General features: G+C 43.9%; 1 protein-coding gene across 1 annotated transcript in view; it reads left to right on the top strand.

Annotated features, from left to right (window-relative positions):
- VAT1L (vesicle amine transport 1 like) overlaps window positions 1–25,403 on the top strand; it is a 148,794-nt gene that overhangs the window by 66,355 nt on the left and 57,036 nt on the right. The window contains exons 5-7 of the mRNA XM_008139686.3: window positions 6,825–6,928; window positions 9,030–9,085; window positions 12,801–12,995. Of these exons, the coding sequence (XP_008137908.1) occupies window positions 6,825–6,928; window positions 9,030–9,085; window positions 12,801–12,995 (355 nt within the window). The remainder of the gene's footprint in view (window positions 1–6,824; window positions 6,929–9,029; window positions 9,086–12,800; window positions 12,996–25,403) is intronic.

The following is a 25,403-nucleotide window of genomic DNA, read 5'->3' as shown; positions in this document are numbered from 1 at the left end:
AGACGGGAGGCTGGAGGCAGGAGATCAGTCTGCTGGCTGTTGCAGTCATCAGGGGGACACTGGCTTCTAACCTAATCCATTTCCACCGGTGATCCTGCAGCTATTGATCATGGCTATGTGCATGTGCATCAAGTGGAAAACCCAGCTGCCACCGTGTTCTCAGATGATTTGTGATCTGAGCCCTCCTGCTGCTGAGTTTGAGGCTGGCCCTCAGGTTCTATTCCTGAGGAGGGTTTAGGGATGTCCCAGAGCGTGTTCCTGAATTTTCAGTTGATCAGCATTAAATTGCAAGGTACAAAGGAATTAAGTTGTCCAGCTAGCATCCTAATAATAGGATCACAATTTTCTGCAAATCACAATTTTCTGTAAGATGGAAAATCGAAGGACTAGAGGGATGGGAGACCTGGCTATCTGAGGTGGTGGATTTAGATCAGATTAAGTGAGAGTTTCTTGGAGAGTCTCCTGATAGTCTGAATTTTCAGATTTGTTATTAAAGTTTGAACAGAGAGATTTGCATGTAATTTAAAATTGACCCAATATTTCCCGGGGGAGGGGGGGCATGAAAAGAGAGCTTTACAGGGAGGTACTAGAAGTTCCCCATCTGGTTCTCAGAAGTCTGTAGATTGCAGGCATAGTTTAAAGACTTCCAGGATTTACCTATGCCTGTTTTCATAACCCTTAGGTAGTCCTTCTTTTACCTAGCGTCTATCAGGCTGTGGTGGGGAAAATGAACTACCATGTCCCTTCAGCAATCTTTTCTTTCATCCTCTTAATGATATTTTTGTGAGCATCCTTTCCTTTATTCATGTACTGACTAACTTAATAAATACTGAATGTCTCTATTGGGCCAGGTACTGGGTCAGGGCGGGAGACACAGCCAGACCACTTTAAGAGTCACCATTTACATGGAGTTGGAGTCTAGTTGGGGAAGAGGAGACAATTTTTTAAAATTCCTTGATTTACAAGTTCAATATGTGCCCTGCTGGAGAAATGCAAGGTGCCAGTAAACATGCAGATGGGGAAATCAGACACATTTTCCATCAAAGGGTGAGATTTGGGCTGAAATCTGAAAGATAAGAATTTGGCCAAAGGAAGAGCACTTCTGACTTGGGGAGTGGTATGTGCTAGGGCCCAGTGTCAGAAAAGGCTTGGGAAATTTGAGAATCTGAAAGGAGACCAGTGCAGCTGGAGGCGGTAGAATGTGGAAAGTAGTGAGAGAATAGATTCAGGAGGGGCAGCTCTTCTGAAAATGTGAGAGACAGTCTATGGCCAGGGAGCTCCTGAAGTTCCCATTTCCCATGTAACTGCTCCATCCCTTGTCCCTCTCTGTCCTTGACCTGCGACCTTTAGCCCCCAAACCAGTGATTTCTCCTGATGTCAGCAGAGCAAAAGGCAACAGCATCTGAGATCCCCCTCACATCACCTTCTTTCAAGTGTGACTTCCAGCAATTCCTTATGTGTTTAAATAGAGACCCTGGAATTAGACTAAAAATGACTGGAAAGCTGCCAATATGTGTATGCCCTCTGTCCCACTTAGGAAATAATCCAAAAGAAGAAAAAGGCAACAGGTCCCCGGTCGCCTATGCAGAGCCAAGCACTGCTTCTGATGCACGGCAGGTGTGCAGCATATGTCCCGGGGGAATTATAGCATCGTCTGTAACAGTGAAGATGCAGAAGCAGCCTCCGTTATCAACAGAAGGAAAATAGTTCAGCAGATTATGCTACACCCACACACTTGAGTATTATGCAGCCCCTAAAAAAAAAAAAGATAATTATGGAGACTCTGTCACAAAATGAAAAAAATAGCCATGGTAGCATATTGAGTGAAAAAAGAAGAATGCCACATTTCATCTACACAGTGATCACAGCTTTGTATACATTCTCGACTCAAAAGGACATAAAATGAAAGGAAAGCGGGGGTGGGGGGTGGGGGGTGGTGGAGATCCAACTGCTAACGTGCAATAGGAGGTGGACGCAGAGTAGTTCTTTCTTTTTTTGATCACGGATATTGTTTATTACACTATTATGTGTCTGATAAACTAGAAAAAAAATAATAACATAAAATTCTGTGAGATGAGAACTCTCTTGTACACCAGCCCATCGGTAAGGTTCTCTCGAACACATTCTCAGCTGTGAGCCAGGCATTGTGAAGGAAATAGGGGGGAGTTATTTATAATATAGACCTAACCTTCACATCACTTACTCCTTCTCTGCTTGGGAGGAGAGAAATGACTATGCTTGAAACCAAGTGTAAGAGTAAGAAACCTTGAATCATGTCCATCTGACTGTAGGGCCATAAAAATAAAGAGGAAAGAAAAACCAGAGAGAGCATCAAGGTGGACAGCCCCAAAGCGGGTGTCTGAAGGATGGGAGGGATTTCAGCAGGCAGCGGGAGGAGGGGAGCCAGTCCCAGGCAAGGCGAGTGAGCCCGGGCCAGGTGGATAATAAATAGCCCCAGGTTTTGTTGGTCTCCTCGTGCTCTGCTGAGCATTGCAGTTAGACTGTTGTATGTGTACCCAAGACAGTCCTGCAAGGACGATTCCTCACTTCCAGATAAAGAAACTGAGACTTAGTGGGAATTAATGAGAGTCTAATCACCTGGATAGAAGAGAAAGTGATCCAGAAAGGATTCCTGGATGTGGTATTGCTAACTCAATGTGGGAGCCATTAGCAGTAAACACTTCCTAAGAAGCACAATGTGTGCCAGGCACTGTGCTCAGCACCCTGTAAAGAGCCTATTGTGTACTGAGTGCTAGCTTAGCCCACTGTGTTCAGTCTTCTGTGAGAGGCCTACTGTGTGCCAGGCAATGTGCTGGGCACTCTGCAATAGTCTCATCCCTCCGTCATGAACTTGGAGGTGGTGATTAAAGCTATAGCACAAGTGAGTTCTCAGAGGAAAGGAATTCAGAAAAAGAACTGAGTGGAGCGCCACGGGTCCAACTGGACATGAAAGTTATAATAAAGTGGAGTCAACTTCTTGGCCAAGTAGAAAGGTTTCTGTCCCAGTAATGGCTCTATGGGACTGGCCACCACTCAAGAGAAATTCTTCACTGATCCATGTGGGTGGGAAGCATTCCCAATAAAGGAATGAGGAGTTGAGGACCAAGGAAGGAAAGACACAAAAGTCTTGGATCAGCAATTCCAAAATATCTTGCTGCTGACTCCGGCCTGGAGAATCCTGAGCTGGGGCTATTTGTGTTTGGATCTGGAGAGATTTATGACAGCAGGAGAAAACAGACATAGCAAATGTGGCACCTGGCTCTCTGCCCTCACCCTCTCCATGTTTGTGTCATCATGATTATGTATGTGTACACACTGGAGCACCAAGATTGGGGGTCTAAGGCTGGCCCTGTGCCTCTGGGAAGCGACCTCACTCTGCTTATGCTTCTCATGATTATTCCATTAAAAGGAGCTGCTCGGCCGGTTGGCGTGGCTCAGTGGTTGAGCATTGACCTATGAACCAAGAGGTCATGGTTCAATTCCCCATTAGGGCACATGCCCAGGTTACAGGCTCATTCCCTGGTGCAGGAGGCAGCCGATCAATGATTCTCTCTCATCACTGATATTTCTATCTCTCTCTCCCTCTCCCTTCCTCCCTGAAATCAATAAAAATACTTTTTTTAAGAGGAGCTGGTAGGGTGTTTTTTGATGTGGGTATACTTATTTTAAATGACCAATTTTAAGCCTGAATTCTTCAAAGACTAAATTGACCACTTCTCCAGAGCGGCTTGCTAATTATACTGGTTTGAGCATTTATTAAGTCTTAAATTCAGAGCAGTGGAAAGGCCATCAGCATTGCACTTAAACTAGACTGACATTTGAATTCCAGCTGTGCTGGTTACATCTGCTTGGGCAAGGTGCTGCATCTGTGAGCCTTCATTTCTTCATCACAGCAGGGGAGTAAAATGCCTGCCTCACAGATGGGTCATGAAGATTAATTATGAAATGCCTGGGGTATAGGAGAACTCAGAAAATGTGAGTGTCCTTTATAAGAAGTACAAGTAGAGAGATGTGGAATACCAATCTAAAAAGTTTTCTTCATTTCTTTTATTTATTCATAGACTTATCCATTTAATCATTCATTCATACAACCTATCAATATTTCTTGAGAACCAATGCTTCGTCCAGCAGGTTGCAAAAGGCTGAGGATTAGCAGCACAAGCATGGTCTTATGCTTGTGTCATGGGGCTTATGTTTTGGTGGAAGAGGCAGTCAGTGAGTAAGTAAACAAATAAATAGAATAATTACAGCCCACAGTAGATACTAAGAAGTATCCCTTGTGGACACTAAAGCATAAAGGGAGCTAAAGTAGAGATAATTTGGGGGTGGGAGCTGTCACTTCAGTGAGGTGATTAGTTACAGCTTCTCTGGTGAGGCCACATGTGAGTAAGGCCTGAAGGATGAGAAGGAAGGAGCCAGTTCTAAGGAGGATTGATTGGCAGGATGTGGGAGGAAATGTGGATCTGCGAGTAGAATATAGATGTGAGAAGCATCACCAAGGAAGCGAGGATTCAGGGCTGGGCAGGTCCATCAGGAGTGCCCTGGAAGTGTGCACAGCCTAGCATTTGGGACGCTGCTCCTGAGCACAGCCATTCTGCAGGCAGAGAGAGAGAGGTCTTGGAAAAATGGAGTTCACAGGGAGGATTTGATGGCCCAGGAGGACTGGCTAGTAGAAGCAGAGCAGGGTCCCACTGCCAGAGGAATGAGCAAACTTGGCAGGAAATGGGCCTGGTGGAGGTGACGAAGACAGGTGCATAGTTACTCATCCCAGGATGTAAGGTGGAGACCTGATCACCAGGTATTAGGCACCAGCTCAGAGCTCAGCAACAATCTGTGTGCTTCACCTCCTTCCTGTCCCTCCAGCCTCACCTTACAGCAAGTTCCCTCTCATTGTCTCTACTCCAGCCCTCACTCTAGCTGCTTCCTTGACTTCCTGCTCATCAGGCTCCTCCCATCATGGGGCATTTGCACATGTTGTTCCCTCGGCCTGGAACACTATTCCCAGGACTGTTTACTTAGCTAACTCCTTCACCCTCCACTCATCACTTCCACAGTGACCTCTTTTCTGGCAGCCCTGATTGAGCAAACCCACAATTTAAATGGTCTCATAATACCTTTATGATACTAGACTCATTCTGTTTCCATTTAATTTTATTTGTGTAATTATTGGTTACTGTCTGCCCAGGGTAAGCTCCAAAAGGGGAGAAATCAAATCTGTTTGTGCTCACCTGTATATCCCCAGTGCCTAGTGCAGTGCCAGTGCTAATATTTAATGAGCAAATTAATTACTAATTTAACAATTGCTGGTGTGGTTCTTGATAACTAGCTTAGACCACAAGTCCTCAAAGTGTGGCAGTAGAATCAGCACCATCAGCATCTCCTTGGAACTTGTTAGAAATGCAAATCCTTGGGCCCCACCCCAGAGCAACTGAAGCTAGAAGGGGAGGGGTGGACAAGTTACAATCTGTGCTTTAATGAGCCCTCTGGGAGATTGCCATGCACACTTCTGTTTTCCATCCACTGGCCTAATGCCCTCATTCTGAACTTAGGGGTGGGGCTTAAAAGAACACATCTGTGTAGATAAGAGCTATATTAGGCTGAAGCAAAACTGATAATTTTGGATAAGCCTTTGCAATGGGATGGATTTTAGGCTTGACCTGAGGGTTTTGAACGGCATATTCACATTAAGGCTCGGCTGTCCATTTAATGTCTGAATTCAAGAGATGTCCATGAAATTTCCTAGTTAGTGACATTATGGACACAGCTGTTGACATGTGCTGCAGTGCCTAATTTTGCTGGGGATGAGGGGATAGCAAAACTGAACTGTGTGCGAAAACAAGATAATCATGCAAAACTCACACATCTGGGGAACACTATTCTTTTTTGAGCAGAGCAGGGCCCAGCCACAATTGGGAGCTCTGTGAGCATAAGTATTTTTCCTACAGTCTTCAGAGTTCCCTCCTGCATAATATCTTCTATTAGTGGAAGCCCAGTAGATTTTTGTTAAATGCATGTGTGAGTGAGTGAATCGGTGAAGGTATAAATAAATGAATGGAAGAAGGGATCTTCTTCCTAATAGAGTACTGCCTAATAGATTACAAATGGTGGATCCTCCCTACTGCAATAGGAAGATCCTCTCCTTTTAATCCTCTTTCTCTAAGACTATGTTTTAGAATGAACCTGGGGATTGAACAAATGGAAGTTTTCAAATTAAATTAACATGATTGTTATAACTTCACTGAAGAGAGATGGGGAGAGGGAAGAAAGCCAATTCCTCTGAGACCAAAAGCCTTAGGAAGACAGAGAACATGGTTTTGTTCACCACTCTATCTCCAGCACCTTGGACAGAGCATGGCACATAACTTAGGGTCCTCGTATATGAATTGTTGACTGACTGACTTATGGGGTGGTTGTTATGTGGCTGGCAATGGGCCGAGCATTTCATTGGTCACCTCATTTTATTTTTACCACATGCCAGCTCCACTTTACAAAGGAGAAAGCTAAGGCACAGAAAAGCTGAGGTAGGCAGCTAGATACAATGTAGACTGTCTGACCGTGATGTTCATGCTCATTCTCTAGCCCAGGCTGGTTCTCTGTATCAGCCACCAGCCAGATTCTAGGCTGTTTCCAGTTTCATGAAATTGTATAGCTGGACTTAGGAGGATAAATGCATCTCCTGGGCTTCTGCCTTATTTATTGCTATGCCCAAGAGCTCTTACTCTTTCTGATTCTGGGAGTAATCAGTATGACATAGGAAGGGAAAGGGATTGACAGTTTGGTCCCTGACTGGTTACGGTATTGTCCTTTGTGTTCCCGCCATTTAGAATCTCTGCAGAAGGAGTGGACATTGTTTTGGATTGCCTCTGTGGGGACAACACCGGAAAAGGTCTCAGCCTTCTCAAACCCCTGGGAACCTACATTTTATATGGTGAGTGCTGAACAGTAGTGGGGGACATGCTCACCGAACATTGCTCAGGTGCTTACAGACAAAGGCTCTAAAAAATGAAATGTGTTGCTAGGTTATGGTGCAATGCGGTTGGGGTGTTTACTTTTTTGATGTGTCCCAAAATATTGCTGTTGGCATTAGTTGTTTTCAATGATAAAAGTGACATATGTACCTACTGCCCTGTTACTCCCAGAAGTACTTCTTATTCCAAAAGAGATCAAGCCAAGCCAAACCAATGTAGTCACTGAAATGGGACTTGACCCACAGAAAGTGGCACAGGTGGGAAACCAAGGAAGGACCCACAGTAGGATGGAGAGGAGTGGCTGCTATATTTGGGGTTTTAAAGGCAGTTCTTCAGTATTAGAGATTAAATTACAAAAAGAAAACAAACAATAGACTCTCCTTCCTCTAAATAACCCTTGTATGTCCCAATCAAGACAGAAGCCCTGGGTGGACGGGGAACAGACCTGCTTCTGCATCTTGTGTTTGGGAGGATTTATGAGAGACAACAGGGAGCAGGTTTTCTCTAGCAGAGTGAGACCCCCAGAGCCCCTCCTCTCTTCTTCTTCTCTTCTTTCAAAGCAATTTAAATATTAGTCTCCACAAAGTCAGAAAAGTATATCTGAATCCAGATGTGATGTTCCAAAGACAAATGATATGGGTTACCCAACATTTGAAATTTTTGGTACTTCTGTGCCCTTTATGTACATCAGAAAATTGAGCCTTAGTTCTGTATAACTTAGAAAAAATACAGTATCCTTGCTATTAGCTGAGACACTTATAAAAGAGATAACCAAGAGGTATAAATATGCAAGCATCTTTTTGTTGTCATCCAGTCATTATGTAAGAGAGGGAATAAGCTTTCCATTGCTGCTGTATTTTGGTATTTTCAATAGTGGCCACATATTTAAAAGCCCTTGGAGGTGGACACGAAATTTTTTAATTATTACTATTGATAAGAGAAGCACTGAGCATCAATGCACAATGTAGGGATAATGGGTATGACTCACATGGTGTGACTAAAATGTGAGTCAAATGCAGATGGAGAGTTTTTGCATTTTTTACTTATTTACTGATTCTATTTTTGCCCCAGTTTCATAAATTTCATGGAATACAACCCAATTGTATTGTAGTGTCTAATTTATTACATCGACTACTTGATTACTAAGTAGTTGAAGCCTAGTACCATGATGCCTGGTGGTAGTCACCACATAAAATTAGAAGCAGTGATTAACTAGCTGCCAGCCGGTTTAGCTAGGCCAAATAGTTAAGTTTAAAACATATATTGTTTTTTCATTAATAACAGTTCACTGAGAAGAATTTTCTCTCAGTTCTATGGGGACAAGAGAGAAAACTCCTTGAAAAGGCCCCAATATGGTATCTGAACTTGTAAGAGCTCTCTCATTTACCCACTCTGGGAACCCACAGCAGTCTTTTCTCTGTAAGAGCATCTTAGGGAATCTTTCTCAACTTCACCTTCCATCTTCCCTCTAATAGTGCTAATTCCAATTAGCAAAGCTCAGTTTTTCATACCATTTATCTCAAGTGGTTTTTTTACCTTTCTGCCTAGACCTCTCTGGAGCTAAGGCATCGGCCACACTATTTCCGTGGCTTCTGAACCTGCTCCTCTGTGGGACAGTTTTTCCATCCACCTAAATTCTAGCTCAGCCAGTCTCTTTCTACCCCTATGTGTCCCGCCCAAGGCAAAGCCCCAAGCCCCTCACTTGCTGAGGAGCCAACTTCAAGCCACAAAGGAGTCCATTTCTCAGTCTCAAAGAATGGAAACCAACCAGACATTTCAGCAACTCATCATTTTGTTAGAATGTTGGCTGAAAGCACATGCCCAACTTTCCAAAGTAATGACATGGTCACCTTGAGAGATGCTACTTCCTCTTTGATCCAGTGTAACTTGGTTCAAATCAAGGCACCTTGTCACCGCCCACCCCCTCCATTAGCCCCATTTCCCCAGGCGGACTCAAGCTCCTGACAGTTCTGGGCTGAACAACTGCCATTCTTTCATGCGTAACAAGGGATGGTGATTTTCATTAGCAGTCACTTGATTTTGGGAATCCTCCATTTTCAGGTTCATCCAACATGGTGACTGGAGAGACCAAGAGCTTCTTTAGCTTTGCAAAATCAGTAAGTACCCATGCACGGCTAATGTACTACAGTGGTGTGGCGGTTTGCATGAGCTCTCGCATCTAAGGACATTGACCTCATAACCTAAACCTTTTTTGCCCTTCACCTACATTGTTCATCTTCAGTGCAGCCTGCATTCCCGCCTTGCTCACTACACATGGGCGGGACTGTGACTTGGGCTGCTTTTGTGTAAACAAGTCAGCAGGAGGGGCAGGGGGGGTGGGCATGTGTGTGAAACTCCAGAAAGCTTTATTTTGATTTCTATAGAGATTGCTTATGTGTTGATATTTTAAATCATTGGTCGAAAAGAAACCAATAGTGCATTTTATTTGCTTCATGGAAAGCAAATAAACTTTCTGACCGGGTTTCTGTGGGTACTTGAGATGTCTCTGAATCCTAATTTTACAAGTTGGAGATACAAATTGGATCCTTTTGAGCAAGTTTATTAACCATTTGACTTAGATAAGCATGATTTGAATACAGTGGTTACTTTGTCTGCAGTGGAAAAGCCATACAGGGGATTGCTGCTTCTCAAAAGAGCTTGCTTTTGTCTTCTCTCCTCCCATTTCCCTTATTTTGTTTCCCTTACTTTGCAAGCATCTTCTGAGCACCTGCTATTTGCGGCTCTGAGCCAGACACTGGGTATAACATCGAGTGAGATAGGGGCATCTGAGGCCCTTGTGATTCTCATGAGAAAAATAACTGAAATAAGTAAAACATACCAATAACATGATTGTAAATGGTCATAAAAGCTCTGAAGAAATGAAAAGCAGGTGCTGAAATAGAAAACGGCAGGGTGGGCTAGAGGCATTTTGAATAGATGGTCAGGTAAAGCTTGGTAAGGGGTTTAAATTCATTCTAAGTGTGGCTACAGAGTATTCATATGCCATTTCAGTGGCAACACTGGCTGCCAGAGGTTTCATCCCCAACATACCCTGATTCTGGAATGGTTACTACTTCCTGCCCCATGAAATGAGAATTAAAGGGTCTCTGTTTTCATTTGAACTTTAAAGTTCAGCTACAGAATAAACAGGGAGCAGGAAGAGTCTAATGAAGGATGTGTCTGGAGCATGTCCCCTGGAGACAGGCTTTGTGTCACTCACAGCTGCTTTGTTGCTATGGCAGTAATTACCGTGATGCTGACAGCCTGCTGAGGGTAACCAAATCGGTCCCAAATTACATACAATTGTAATAAGTGTTTTCTCTTTCTTCCCAAATGCACAATCACAACACACAATTTTAATGAAATAATTGCAGGGTACCCAGGTTTGATGAAGGCGCACACAAAAACACAGCCAGGATGCAGGTTGACATTTTCCTGCCCAAACCAAGGGTGGCAATTATCAGAACACTACCTAGCTGGAGGTCAAGAATGAAGGCTTCCCTTTCAGAGGCCTGGCACAATGTCAACTGGTCAGTTAGAAGCAAATTGAAAATAGGGCATGCCAAGGAGTGGAATGATACCTTTGTTCTTGAAGATTCTAGAAAGGATTTTTGTTCTATATATTCAAGAAGGCTTGGAAATGAAAGCATGTTTGTAATCACACTGGAATTTTTCAATCAGCTATCTTAATTACGTTCTACCTTAAAACTCACACAGAGCTTGTGCACACTCTTTGTCAAGCATGCCATTTGCTTTCAGACCATAATGATGATGCTAATAATAGGTGAAGTTAGCATTGACGGAGCAGTCTGACTCCAAATTCAGAATTCCTGTTCACTAAATCAGAACCATTCCTTCCAACGTTCGGTGATAATAAAGCTAGCTCATACTTATAGAGCACCTAAGCACTTTGTATGTATTAACACATTTACTCCTCAAGATGACCCCATGAGGAACCCCAAGGAAACTACACACAGAGAGGTTAAGTGACTTGCTTAAGGTTGCACAGCTAATAGGTGGAGGAACTAGGATTTGAAACCAGGCATTCGGCTCTAGAACTCAACCCCCACTGTATGGCAATTGTAGAGTCAGCAAGGATTCATTTCACAAATATTTATTGAGGCTTTGCAGATATAGTGAAAATCAAGTCATTAATGGTGTTTTTTGCTTTTCTTCGATAAGTAACCCATGGTCAAATACATGGCTCTCCTAGAGCTGTCTCTCAGGCCCCAGGAATGCATTTTGGTAAAGAATTTTATGCATGAACCTTATCCCTATGTAAGCCTATCTATCTCACACTTATTTTCCTAACAATATGACTTTTTCACTTTAAAAAAAATCAGACCTTTTTCTCTTTTGAGCCTCTTCAATCCTGGAAAGAGGCATAATGTAAATAAACAGAGCGATAACACAGGTATTATAAATGCTCATAAGTGCCCACCATATTCCTCTTTGTCTTCAATATTAAACTGAGAGTAACCATCTCATTTCTCAGAACCCTCAAGAAACTGGAAGTTGAACTTCTAAATTCAAACTGGCATCAAAGGAAACACAATTAAATAAAAACAAAGCAGTTGGATAACAATTTCTGTAGTTTAGTGGGTGGCTTGCTTATTTTCATGTCTGATTGGGAGATAGGCAGCCATATTTGCCAGTTATGTGTATTCCCACAGAGGACTTTAAGTCAGGATTTCTCATCTTTAGTGCTATTGACACTTTGGGGTGAACAATTCCTTGTTGCAAGGTGCTGCCCTGTGCACTGTAGGATGTTTAGCAACATCCCTGGCATCTATACACTGGAGGACAGTACATTCAGTCATCACAATAAAAATGTCCCTAAACATTACCAGTGTCCCCTCAGGGGCAAAACTGCCCACAGTTGAGAGCTACTGTCTTAGCCCCAATACTATGTTTTATCCCTCAGTCCACTGTTCCTTATTCCTGTATGACACTTTCTTACTCTTCCTTATCTGATGCATTTCCAGTCTCCCCTCCAGCCTTGTCGTTACTCCCCCAGGAAAGCTGCATCTGCAGTCAATGTCATCACCCCTACTGTGTCCCCCCAGCACACTTTGTAAACCTCTATGCCACCTCACTCCCTTCATCAACCCCTCCCTTCAACAACCTTTTACCACCACCAACATTCACAAAGCCAAGTGCTTTACACTGAATTCTCCCAGGGAACATCAGAGGCAATACCCTACCACTGTATGTAGCTGAGAAAAATGAAGCATGGAGAATAACAGGGAGCAAGCTGTACAGCCAGGATTCAATTCCAGAGCTAGTAATCCTAACCATATTCCTTCACATTCCAACTACACGTGGCCTAGTGGTTGATTTTAAAGGGCTCTCTCCCACCTTGATCCTGAGCTCTTCTCATAAGCACCACTGTCTGTAGTTTTCCATGCACTCACCAAATAGATGCTTTAAAAAAACACACCAACCTAATATGTGGAATCTAATGAACAAAATAAACTCATGAACAAAATAGATCCAGAGACATAGGAGCATGGAGGAGACTGACGAATCTCAGGGAGAAGGTGGGGGAGTTGGAGGTGGGTGGTGAGAGATTAACCAAAGAACTTGTATGCACATATGCATAACCCATGGACACAGACAAGAATGTGGTGGAGACCTGGGGTGGCTGTGTGTGTGGAAGGGAGTCAATGACAAAAAAGGGGAACATCTGTAATACTTTCAACAATAAAGATAAATTAAAGAAAACACACACACACCAACCAGATCTACCTCTCAGCCAGCTAGCACCGTGCCCACTGCAGCCCCGTTTTGCTGAGAATGCGTCCTTGTAACCCGGCACCTCTCTCTTTGCAGTGGTGGCAGGTGGAGAAAGTGAACCCCATCAAGCTATATGAAGAGAACAAAGTCATCGCAGGGTTTTCCCTTTTAAACCTGCTCTTCAAACAGGGCCGTGCGGGCCTCATTCGAGGAGTGGTGGACAAACTCCTAGGGCTCTACACCCAGAAGAAGATCAAGCCCACTGTGGACTCCCTGTGGGCCCTGGAGGAGGTAAGAACGGTGTTTTCCCCCAGCAATAGTCTCTTCTTAGTCCAGGCAGGTTTGGGCAGCCAAATACATTTTTTTTCACTAAACCATTTTTCTCCAGGTTTGTTTGTTTTAAATGATGGTCCTAAAGTTATTGTCCCATAATACGGTGCTTTGAATATAAAAACTATTTTAAATTCTCTAGTGGTTCTTTTTTTTTTAATTGAATTTATTAGGTTGACATTGGTTAATAAAATTATACAGGTTTCATGTGTACAATTCTATAACATATCATCTCTATGTTGAATTTTCACCACCCCCAACTCAAGTCTCCTTCCATCACCATTTATCTCTTCTTTATGCTCTCCTATCTCCACCCCGCCCCGCTTTTCCCTCTGGTAATCATCATACTGTTGTCTGTGTCTATGAGGTTTTTTTTCTTTTTTATTAATCTCCTCACCTTTTTCACCCAGCCCCCCAACCTCAACCCCCTCTGACAGCTGTCAATCTGTTCTCTGTATCTATGAGTCTGTTTCTATTTTGTTTACTAGTTTATTTTGTTCATTAGATTCCACATATAAGTGAAATCATATGGTATTTGTCTTTCTCTGACTGGCTTATTTCACTTAGCATAATACTCTCCAGGTCTATCCATGCTGTCGCAAAAGGTAAGATTTTCTTCCTTTTTATAGCTGAGTAGTATTCTATTGTGTAAATGTACCACACCTTTTTTATCCACTCATCAACTAATGGGCCCATGGACAACTTCTAAATTTTGGCTATTGTAAATAACACTGCAATGAACATAGGGGTCATATATTCTTTTGAATTAGTGTTTTGGGTTTAGTTGGATATATTCCCAGAAGTGGAATCTCTGAGTCATAAGGCAGTTCCATTTTTCTGCCCAGATCTCAGCAGAACGGAGCCACCAGGACTTGATAGGTTGGGGCCACCAAAGTCTGGAGAGTGGAGATAATGGATCTCCTATGAGAGAGAGGTGCCAGTCAGGTTCACAGGAATGTGGTGGGAATGGCCCCGCCACAAAGCCATATAACTCAATCACTGACACCTTCTGAGTGCCCTCACCTCTACACCCCTGCCCAAGAAGCTGACTCCTCAGCAGGGCACAAGCTCCAAAGGCCGGGACAACAGGGAGTCCAGAGTGTGGGGCTATTGCTTTTCTGCAAGCTGATGCCTGATGCCCTAGGGAGGGGAGTGCTCCTCCCAAAAAAAGATGGCAACTGTGGTGTGGGATAGGGACTCAGTATAGGAATCTTGGCGGTTCTCCCTTCAGCTCTCTCCCCAGAGCCACAACCTCTAGTCTCTTCTTACACTACTCTAGTCTGCTCTGCCCTCCCTCCATTAGAGCCCAGGATGAGTGGCTGCAAATGAGATTTTTGTGCACTGGCCCTTTAAGAGGGCGCCTGTGTTTGTAGTAGTCTCTCTCTCAGACAGAATCCCTGATTTTCTTTTCTTTTTTTAAAGATTGTTATATATTTTTATTGCTTTCAGAGAAGAAGGGGGAGATAGAAACATCAATGATGAGAATCATTGATTGGCAGCCTCCTGCACGCCCCCCGTAGGGATCGAGCCTGCAACCTGGCATGTGCCCTTGACCAAAAATGAACACAGGACCCTTCAGTCCACAGGCTGACACCCTATTCACTGAGCCAAACCAGCTAGGGACCCTTGCTGGTTTTCACAGCCAGATATTATGTGTGCACCTCTTCCTGGCTCTGGTGCTTTGGTCTGGGGAGCCTCACTTGGGGTTTAGACCCCACACTTCTTAGGGGGAACCCCCCGCAGCTGAGATGTCCCTCCAGAATCTTACTAGTAGCTGCTGCCTGTAGTAATGGGGGCCACCCCTTTTTGCGTCTCTGCCCTTCCTACTAGTCTTGTTGTGGCTTCTGTAAATCCTTGGCTATAAGACTTTTCTTCAGCTAGTCTTCAGTTGGTTACTCAGGTTGCTTGCTCTATCTATATTTTAGTTGTAAACTGAGTGTAGCATCCACCAACAACACTATCATCTTCAATTCTCTCTTCCCCCTAGTGGTTCTTAAACCACATGCCTCACCATACCATTCGTACCATAAACCTTTCCAGGTAAGCCACCAAATTTTAATTTATGTATATGATTTATCTTGTGTACAAGAGAGCATATATTTTGTTGCAGCATCATTTATATTGTCACCTTGTGGGTATATAAAAGACCAAGGTCACGGCTCATAATTGAAATGATTTGTGTGCTAAGCCTGATGCTTGGGGCCCTTGTGAGACGTTGTTAGCTGTCACAATGGGCATTGTCATTATTGATGAATTGTTGGATCTACTGTTGGACTGTTTTCATTAATTGATCTACCCAAAGTTCCAGTATTTTAAAACCATTCCTTGATCATGAAAAAATTAAGAACCCCTAATGTTATCTTTACTGATACTGAAGTGTGACTGGTTGTTTGGATTCAGGTGAGATGAGCTAGGAGGAGGTAAGGTCTAGAAAGTCCTTCAGGACAAGGAAAGTTTGAGATATTTGGGAAGCCAGTCACGGCAGTTACCTGTGAGGATAAAATGGAGAGATGTGGCCAAGGTTTCCAGAGGCATTTTACTAAGAAATTTTCTTAAGTCAGGATTTCATAACCTTGGCTTCAGAGAGCCATGAAGCTGCAGAGGAATGTTTTAAAATATATGGGAATGTGTGTGTTTTTGTATTTTGCACGGGGGAGTACCTTGTAGTACACTTTTTTTGTACTTTTGGGAGTCATGGTCACCTTTGAAAAGCTAACAAACACAAAATTCTGTGGTACAGAGAGTGGGTATCCTCCTGGTAAGAAGGCTGGTGCTATTTGCCTAATGGAAGAGGTTGGCCAAATCCTATGGCTTCCCTAAACACAGAAATCACTCTGAAACCCTTTGTGGGGGTCATTGTATAATCAAATAGGACTGGTCCTGGATCCATGCACCACAATACCTCTCTGATCCTGCAGTATTGTGAATAGTCTTAAAACACCCAACCACCAAAACCCTTGTTTCTTATGATAAAAGACATACATGCTGTTGTAGGAAACTCCTAAATGAACCAAAAGCATAAGGAGAAAATGAACTAACTGCAAGTCCATATTCCAGAAATGGATAATATTATTAACATTTAGGTTTGCTTCCTTCCTGTCTTTTTTCTATTACAGATGCTCACTGTGATTCATTTTATTGCTAAATCAAATCAGATAATTGTTCATTCCTTCTGCTGTGTAATTTCCAAGATTGTTAGCCTATCATTGTGCTTTTCTTGAAAACAGATTTATTTTAATCCATATGGTATTCACTATGATATCTCAATGCTATAGAGTACAACTGGATGAAACCATTACCAGATTCTCAGTGGTCAGGAATGAGAAAAAACTGAAAATAGTCAAGACCAGAGATAAGAGATTAATTTGACCATGGGGCAAAAAAGGGGGCTTAAACTTAGACCAGTGCCCAAAAGAGACCCAACAAAACTGGTAGCATTTAAGTAGAGGTTGAAATCAAAGAGGGATCCTGTTGGCCCAATGGTTCCTTGTTCTGATACTTGAAATCAATCCTGGTCATAATGGTAACTGAATTATCAAATATGTATTGAATAACTACTATGTGCCATATATTTGTCTATCTACTTATCTATCTATCTATCTATCTATCTATCTATCTATCTATCTATCTATATGTTTATGTCCTGTATGTACATCTGTGCTTTATACATTAAAAGAATAAGATTTTTTTTTTTATTCTCCAAGAACCAATTTTTTTAACCCTTTGGGGATGGAATCACTTTCACTGAGAATGTATGCGGTAGAATGACTTTAGAGAAGAAAGGTTAGATGTCATAGGATATGAAGGAGGCAAAAAACAAAACAAAACAAACAAACAGAAGAGCATGCAAGGCAGAGACACCTCACGAGCAAAGGGACAAAGAAAGAAAGATCGTGATGGATTCCAGGGAACAATTTCCCTGTATTGATGTGACCAAAGGAAGGAATGGCTTAAGGAGAGCCTGGATGAATAGGTCATCAGGGTCCACATGGAAATCTAGATCTTACTCTAAGCCCCATGGGAGGCCACTAAAATGTCAGGGTTAGGAGGTCCTACACCATGATCCCAAGGGAAGAAGTAAAAATTATTAGGCTCCAACTGCAGAAGTCTGATGATATTCAAAGGAGATCTCAATCCAGCTCGGAAGTGGGAAGGGGGCACCAGACTAAGTTCAGTTCTCATTAGAGAGGGTCTGACTAGGCACAGCTGGGCACAGGTAAGGCAGCTAGGGGAATGTACAGCTCCATGCATGCTAGAGCTAGGTCAGGATTGGCTCAAGAGCTGGGTCGACCAAGGATGCAAAGCAAAACTTCTCAGGACCCACACCAAATAGAGATGGAAAAGCTGAGGTTGATAGCTGACTGAATAATGGATCATATACAACTCCAGGACTTTACTGCAAGTGCTTCCAAATTCATGCACTTCCTTTCATGTTCACTGATGGCACCCCATGTAGCCTAAGCTGGACTCATCTTGTAAGGAACTCCTGATCAGTCCCACACTTCCATCTTGCCCCTGTATAGGGCATTCTGTACCCAGCGGCCTGAGTGAACTTATCACTACCTTAGATCATGTCCATCCTGCTTTAAAACCCTCCATGGCTTCCCATGGCACCTGGAATCCAGGTCTGTACGGCCCTGCCCAGTCTAAACTTCTGACCTCTCATCAACCTCACACTGTCCACCTCGCCTCCTACATCTAATCTTCAGTGGCTTTTATGTCCCTGGTGCTTGAACCCACTCAAGCCTTTCCTGCCTTGCACTATTGAACCTGTTACTTCCTTTCTTTTGAACATTCCTCCTCCAGATTTTCAGAGCTTCCTTCCCATCATTATGTTTCAGCTTCAGTGAGACCTACCTAGTGAGGCTTTCCCAAACCGCCCTCCCCAAAGGAGCATCCCGCACAGCCAACCCTGCCTGGGTCATCCTCTCTCCCTTTACCTTGTGTGATAGCTTCCATTGTATTCATCACTAGTTGAAATGATCCTGTTCACTTATTTGTCAACTTATTTAAACTCATGTCTCCCCCTTCCACTAGAATATAAACCCTAGATGAGGAGAAACCCTGACTATGCTGTTTAAGACCCCAGTGCCTGGAACAGAGTAGATAATAGTAAACTTATATTACATGAGCAAATTAATGAATCCACCAACACACAAAAATATGGCTACTTGGAGATTTTCCATGTTTAACAATAAACATTTTTGAAAGGATGAACGAATGTACAAGCTATCTATATATAAAAGCCTAAGCATCTATCCTACCTAATAAAATGGTAATATGTAAATTACCATCTGTAGGAATCCCTTTCCACGTCCTGCGTGGTCCAGGGTTCCGGTTCAGGGTTCGAGTTCTGGAGAAGGGCCGCACACGAATGAAAGGAGACTTGAAGAAATTCAATTTGGCGAAATGGGGGGCCAGGCGGTAGTCCAACTCTAGTGGGAGAATTACTCCCTGCTCTGGCCCTGCCATCCCTTTTATTGAGGCTTTGGGGAAAACATCTTAGCCAGGATAAACAGAAATTTACATGGGAAAAACAAAGGTGGAGGCTGCTTCAGCTAACAATGTCTCAACTAAAGGGTGAGTGGTTAGAGCAATTAAGGTTGTTGATCAGCCTTCCTGGCTTCCTGTCAACATCTCTCTTTTAGTGAAACTGATTTGTTTCCGGCAACCATCACTCTGCTACGCCCACAAATGGGCCCGCAGGAGGCGCAGGGGCGGGACTCGGGGTGGCCGGGGTAGTCGATTGGGCCAGCGGGATGCTGAGCTCGGGATGCTGAGCTCGCGTCGCCAGCAGCAGCGCGAGCTCAGCATCTGCGCCATGGCTGTGCTGCAGAACAGAGGGGGCCTCTGGGGCAGCGAGCTCACGTACCACAAGGGACCATCAAAAGCAGGGGAGCTGGGTGCCTGTCAGCTCCGGCACCAGGCCTTTTGGAAGCCTCCGCCGAGCCGGAGGCTTCCGAAAGGCCTGGTGCACCAGCGGACAGGCACCCAGCTCCCCTGTGATAGAAAGTGAAAGCGTGTAGGGGACCCTACACATGCATGATTCAATCATGCACTGGGCCTCTAGTATAATATAATATAAGCTGTCTATATAATAAAAGCCATGCATGGCTGAATGACCAGAACGACCGGTCGCTATAATGCACACTGACCACCAGGGGGCAGATGCTCAATGCAGGACCGGCCCCCTGGTGGTCAGTGCGTTCCCACAGGGGGCGCACCACTCAGCCAGAAGCCAGGCTCATGGCTGGCGAGCACAGAGGCGGTGGTGGGAGCTTCTCCCGCCTCTGCGGCAGTGCTAAGGAGCAGTGAGCCAAGCGGTAAGGGACAGTGAGCAGGTGGGCGGTAAGGAGCGAGGGGTCCCAGACTGTGAGAGGGTGCAGGCCAGGCTGAGGGATACCCTCCAGTGCATGAATTTCATGCACCAGGCCTCTAGTCCTAAAGTAAGATGTTACTGTAAGACAACTTGGACACAGTTGACATTTTGACTGAATAATCCTTTGGCGGGCAGGGGGTTGGGTGGGGTGGGGAAGCTGCCTGGTGCATTGTAGCATGTTTAGCAGCATCTCTGGCCTCTACCCACTAGATGCCAGTATCTGTGACAATAAAAAATATCTCCAGACATTGTCAAAATTGCCCCTACTTGAGAACCACTGTCTTTAAAAGAAGTCATATTGGTTAAGACAGTCATCAGGAAAACAAAGGAAGTGTAAGTGCCCATAGCAAGCTAGTAATCCATAGAGGGGAGACAGACGGCTGCTGCCTGTTTGCCAACAAAAACATCCACAGGCACTCATCACGACACCCACCAACTTTCTGAGGGCTCTTTTCTGCGATATTTACAGACATCTGTTGAGAGCTCCAGTTGGGCCAAACTCAGCTATTTATCAAGCCCACGCAGCTCTTCTGGGCTTGAAGAGAGCAGAGCATGCTTATTACTTGGGAACCTCAGAAGGAGGACTGTAATCATTCCCCCCTCCCCTTTGATAAATGATTTCACAAAATTGCTTTTCAGGCTGGCTCTATAATCTCATCTATGGAATATAAATCCCATAGGGATTCAAAGAAAATTTTCTTAGGCTCTCTGAGCACTCAGACTAGATTTAATAATATCAGAGATGATTCGGGTTTCTTTTTAGCCATCTGTCTCTGACTTTACTTTAAATTTAATACACAAAGCAGAGTGGATACACTGCATCTCACATTTGCCTCCAAATATTACATGTGCAGCTGTACATTAAGTTGGAAAAAAGTTAATCTCTCCAAAAAGTTCAGAGGTGGGAAAGGTATGAAACTACAATTGTAAACCAAGAAGCAGTGATATCACTGAGTACCTACTATGTGCTAGGAGGATGTCAAGTCTATTTTAGGATGTCAGGTCTACAGAAGGGATAGACCACGTGTCCCCTGACCTTTGAGTTTATGATTCCATTTTTGAGACAATTACAAAACAAAGAATAACTTAGGGTTCGATCCTGGGGTGTTGGGTTCAAGTACAAGTGGATTCAGAAACGAGAGAGAATGCTGTTAAGGAAGAATGAATGTTCAGAGATGGTTTAAAGAATAAAATGGGGCCTGTTTTAGATGGGAACGATTTAAATTCTTCAGATGATGTTGAGGTTAAAAAAAAGGTGTTACAAGCAGGAGGGACATGAACCACAGAAGTAGGAGTGAGAATGGGGTGGGTGGGGTTGAGAGGTCTAAGCTAAGCAAAGCAGAGGTTGCTGACTCAGGAGGAGAGGAAATAAGATTGGTTTGGTCAGCGGAGTCAAATCTTGGCCTTCGCTGCCAGGCAGAGGAGTTGGAGTCACATTCTGAGTGCGGGGCTTGCTATTACAGCGTGGCCTAAGCAACACATACCACGTGATCCTCTCAGTTCCTGAAGCCCATCTGGTCCCAAGTATGACACTAGAAAGATACACACCTGGGCTATAGAGCTGTGGCCTCTGATTAAAAATGTATTTTCCCATCTGCCATTTAATAGTACACAGAGGGCTCTGTAATGAGCTGAAGTGTGTCCTCCTCAAATTCATATGTTGAAGCCCCTGTATGTCAGAATATGATTGTATTTGCAGATAGGGCCTTTAAAGAGGTAATTAAGTACAAATGAGGCCTGTGGGTAGGCTGACCGGTGTGCTTAAATCTCCTCTAGGAGATTAGGACACCTAGAGGCACCAGGGATGTGTGCACAGAGGAAAGACCACGTGAGCATGCAGTGAAAGATGGCCATCTGCAAGCCCAGGAGAGAGACCTCAGAATGAAACCAACACAGCTGGCCCCTTGATCTTGGACTTCTAGCTACCAGAGCTGTGAGAAAATGCATTTCTATAGTTTAAGCCACCCAGTCTGTGGTATTTTTTTATGGGGGCCCTAGAAAACTGATAGAGGGTTGCACAGAGATCTTGGTAGTTTTAAAATCTTTGATGAAAAGCATCATCTATAGCATTTTACAACATTGCTTACATAAAGGTCTATGACTGTGCTCTCTATGATGGTACCATCAGCCGCCACAAGTTGCTATTTAAATTTAAATTAAGTCAAATTAAAAATTCAGTTCCTTAGTTGTACCAGCCACTTCTCAAGTAGTGAGAAGCCACATGTGGCTAGTGGTTACCCAACTGGACTGTGCAGAGATGGAAGAACATACCTATCACTGCAGATATTTCATTGGAGTTGGTTTATAAGATGATGTCATCCTTCTATTGGAAGGTAGGAGAAAATGGGCCTTGCCAGCAATCTGGCATGATTACCTTTTAGTAAATTACGTTAATTATGCCCATCCCGGGATATCTCTCTTTGCCTTGGCTACAGTGGAGTTCATTGCCCAAACGCAGTTCATCATTTAAGTGTCCCTAATTCCTCATTATGTGTCCACTGCATTTTTGCCTTCATGTTAATAATTGCGGTTTAATTATGTGTGTCTTTCATTCTATGCCATCACAAAACCCATACAGAGATAAGTCTGTCTAAAAGAATGAATGAAAGGAAAAATAATGTGAGGCTGAGCTTGAAAGGGACCCTTATCTGTCTCGGCGCAAGAGGGTTACTTGATCAAAGGAAGATTAATGTTGAACTAACAAGAGGGAGGGTACAGTGATCCAAGACACAGGGCTGAGTGGGTTTGTGATTGTCAGTTTTAAAAAAAGCTACAAGCTTCAATTCCAACACCAGACTGGGAAGTGAAGAGAAACTGAAGCCAAGCATCTGAAACAGATGCCCAAACCTAAACTAAGAGGCAAATACTCAAGGAGAAACCATGGAAAGTTCCACTTAATGATGGCAGGAGGCAACTGGCTGGCATAGACTTTCTTTAAAGATTTGGAGGATCCTTCTGAGACACAGTTTGGGGAGGGGAGAATATTTCTAAAGAATCACCAAAAAGCAGGCAATGTGTGCTGTATCACATGCATGTTGATTTGGAGAATAAAGTGGGGCCAGCTAGTCTGGCCAGGAGCCCATTGCAGATTTTAGACATGACTGTAGGTAAGCCCCTGACTAAAGTGGGGGCAGTAGAATGGGAGAGAACAAGCAAAACTGAGTCATTGGAAATAAAGGGCAAAGGAGAAATAAGAGACAGAGATGACCAATGGGAGAGTGAGAATGGGGTGTCAGCAATACCATTTCAGTTAACAGTGCTACGAGCTGCCATGAAGAAGTTGACGAGCTGTGATGGGAGTTTAAGGTTATGGTAGAACATGCAGGTGGAGATGCCCCCGGGCAATCCAGAGCCACCTTGGCACTGAGGTGTGAGAAGAGGGCTGGATAATTATTACCACTACTGACATTTCTAGAGGGTGTACTCTGAGCCAGTCATTGCTCTGTGTGTCTTGCATGTATTAACTCACTTATATACTCCAACAACCCTAAGACCCAGCTACTATTATCCCCATCTTACAGGTCACAAAAATGAGGCTTTGGGGAAATTGTACTTGCCCAGAGTCCCTGCTTATAATGTCATTTAATGGAAATTTGAACCCCAGGGAAATCTAATGCATACAAGTTGTTGAAAAAAGTAACAATGAGTAAGCTCATTGAACAAAACAATAAGCAAACTAATTATATTAGCAAACACTTAGTATATCATGTGCCAAGTACTTTTCCAGGCACTTTCCCTTAATTAACTCATTTTCTCCCCACGATAATCCCACGTGGTGGGTACTGCTGTGATACATATAAGGAAATGGACTTTTTAAAATTTTTTCTTTATTGATTAAGGTATTACATATGTGTCCTCATCCCTCCAAAAAATAATAAATAAGGAAATGGACTTATAGTAAGGTGAAGTAAGTTGCTACAGGTCACCCAGCTGGTACATGGCAAAGCTGGCATTCAGACCAAGACAGTGCATGCCATGGGCGTTAACTTCTTTACTGCAGAAGGAAGGGCATTAAGGCCAGAACCCTAGCATCCCCCACCCTTCACACAACAGGCAAAAGAGGAGGCATTCACAAACGGATCAGTGGTGAGGGGGCCTTTGTGACTATCTGACAGGTCTTAGTGCTGGCTGCTGCTGACAGGTCAGGAAGCACATAGAACAGCCTTTGGATTTGGCCTGAGGGTAATTGGTGACCTTGCAGAAGGTGCTTTCAGTAGAATGTTGAGGGCAGAAGTCTGAATGCAGAGGGTCAGGTAGGGAATGCAGGTGTAGGGCAGGCTGACAGCCAGCGTAAGTCTCTCTTTCAGCCGTGAGCACAAAGGCCTGGAAGCTAGCCAGAGGAGCAGTGTTCATAGAAGGGCTGTTTGGAAAGTAGATTAGTGGTTGCCTAGGGATGGGAGGGTGGGGGTTGGGGAGAAATTGGAAGGGACTGCTAATGGGTAGACTGTTCTTTATGGAGGCATAAAAATCTTCTAAAATTAGTGATGGTGATTGTTGCTTAATTCTGTGGATATAGTAAAAATTATTGCATTGCATACTTTAAATGAGTGAATTGCATGGTACGCAATTATATCTCAATAAAGCTGTTGTATACAGAAAGAAAGAGAGAGGGAGAAAGAGAGGGACGCTGTTTATTGTTGGGATAAGAGGACTTGGGAGATGGGGAGAAGGTACAGCTTGCAAAGTCCAGGTGCCTGGCCTCAATCATCACTAATATTCAAGCTACATGGCCTTGTAAAACCATTTATTCAGCCTGGTCCATTCTCCCAGTTTTCAGACAAGGAAACTGAGGGTCCAGAAGTGATGACTATGTTTGCTTTATGTCCCTAGTTTTTTTTTTTCCTTTGCTGCATATACCCTTTTTCTCAAGTGGAATCCTAGATTTTTCAGTTCCAACATAATCACCCCCCTCCCCAGCCCATGCACACAGTCCCAATTTCCACACACACTTTCCCATCCCAGCATGCCCAAGTCAGTGTCATTTCTGCAGGTCAAACATATTAGCACCATTATGCCCCCAAACCCTGGGACACATCTGCCCTCACCCCTGCTCTGATCTATCCAGCATATCAGATAAACTGAGGCACAGCTCTGGTACCACTTCTCCATATATGGGAGGCTGAATGGCGGCCCTACAGATGCCCATATCCTAATCTCTGAAATCTTTGCACGTGTCACCTTATATGAAAAAAGAACCTCGCAAATGTGATTAATTTAGGCCTATAAAATGAGGAGATTACTGTAGATTATTTGGGTGAGCCGGATGTAATACCAGAGTCCTTACAAGGGGGAGACAGGAGAGTCAGAGTCAGAGCGGTGATGTGACAGAGGATGCAAAGGGGGAAAGGTGACGTGATGCAGGGCCACCAGCCAAGGGATGCAGGAGAGGGCAAGGAAACAGACCCTCCCCTGGAGCCTGGGAAGGAACCAGCCCCACCCACATCTTAATTTTAAATCCAAGATCCATTTCAAGCATCTGATCTGCAGAACTGTGAGAGAATACATTCGTGTTGTGTTCAGCTACTAAGTTTGTGATGGTTTGTGGTAGCAGCAATTGAACAGATATTGGCAGAGGCTAGACTTTGAAGACACACAAGTGAGAAGGCCTGGTCTGAGCGCCAGGAGCAGCCAGGGTGGCAGAATTGAACAGTTAGACAATGACACAAGCAGGAAGTGCAGCCTAAAGGGTGAGAGTTGGAGGGGCTATGACGTAGGCTTGCATCACCACCTGGGCAAACGCCAGAGAGAGAGAGAGAGAGAGAGAGAGAGAGAGAGACAGAGAGAGACAGAGAGAGACAGAGAGAGAGAGAGAGAGAGGAGAAAAAAAGTGCATCTGGCTGAACACAGGGAGAGCAGGCCTTGATGGGGCAGGGGGAGGAAACAGTAAGGTTAAAGTCACCACCAATTGTTCAGCTATACCCATCACTCCAGCCCCATTGGAACACTGTGGTTCTTCAGAAACCTGAGCTGCTATTACCTCCTGGCCTTTA

This window comes from Eptesicus fuscus, chromosome 21, assembly GCF_027574615.1.
Source record: "Eptesicus fuscus isolate TK198812 chromosome 21, DD_ASM_mEF_20220401, whole genome shotgun sequence".
Lineage (NCBI taxonomy): Eukaryota > Metazoa > Chordata > Mammalia > Chiroptera > Vespertilionidae > Eptesicus > Eptesicus fuscus.
The sequence above is the reverse complement of the archived record's forward strand: the minus strand, read 5'-3'. Positions and strand labels throughout refer to the sequence as shown.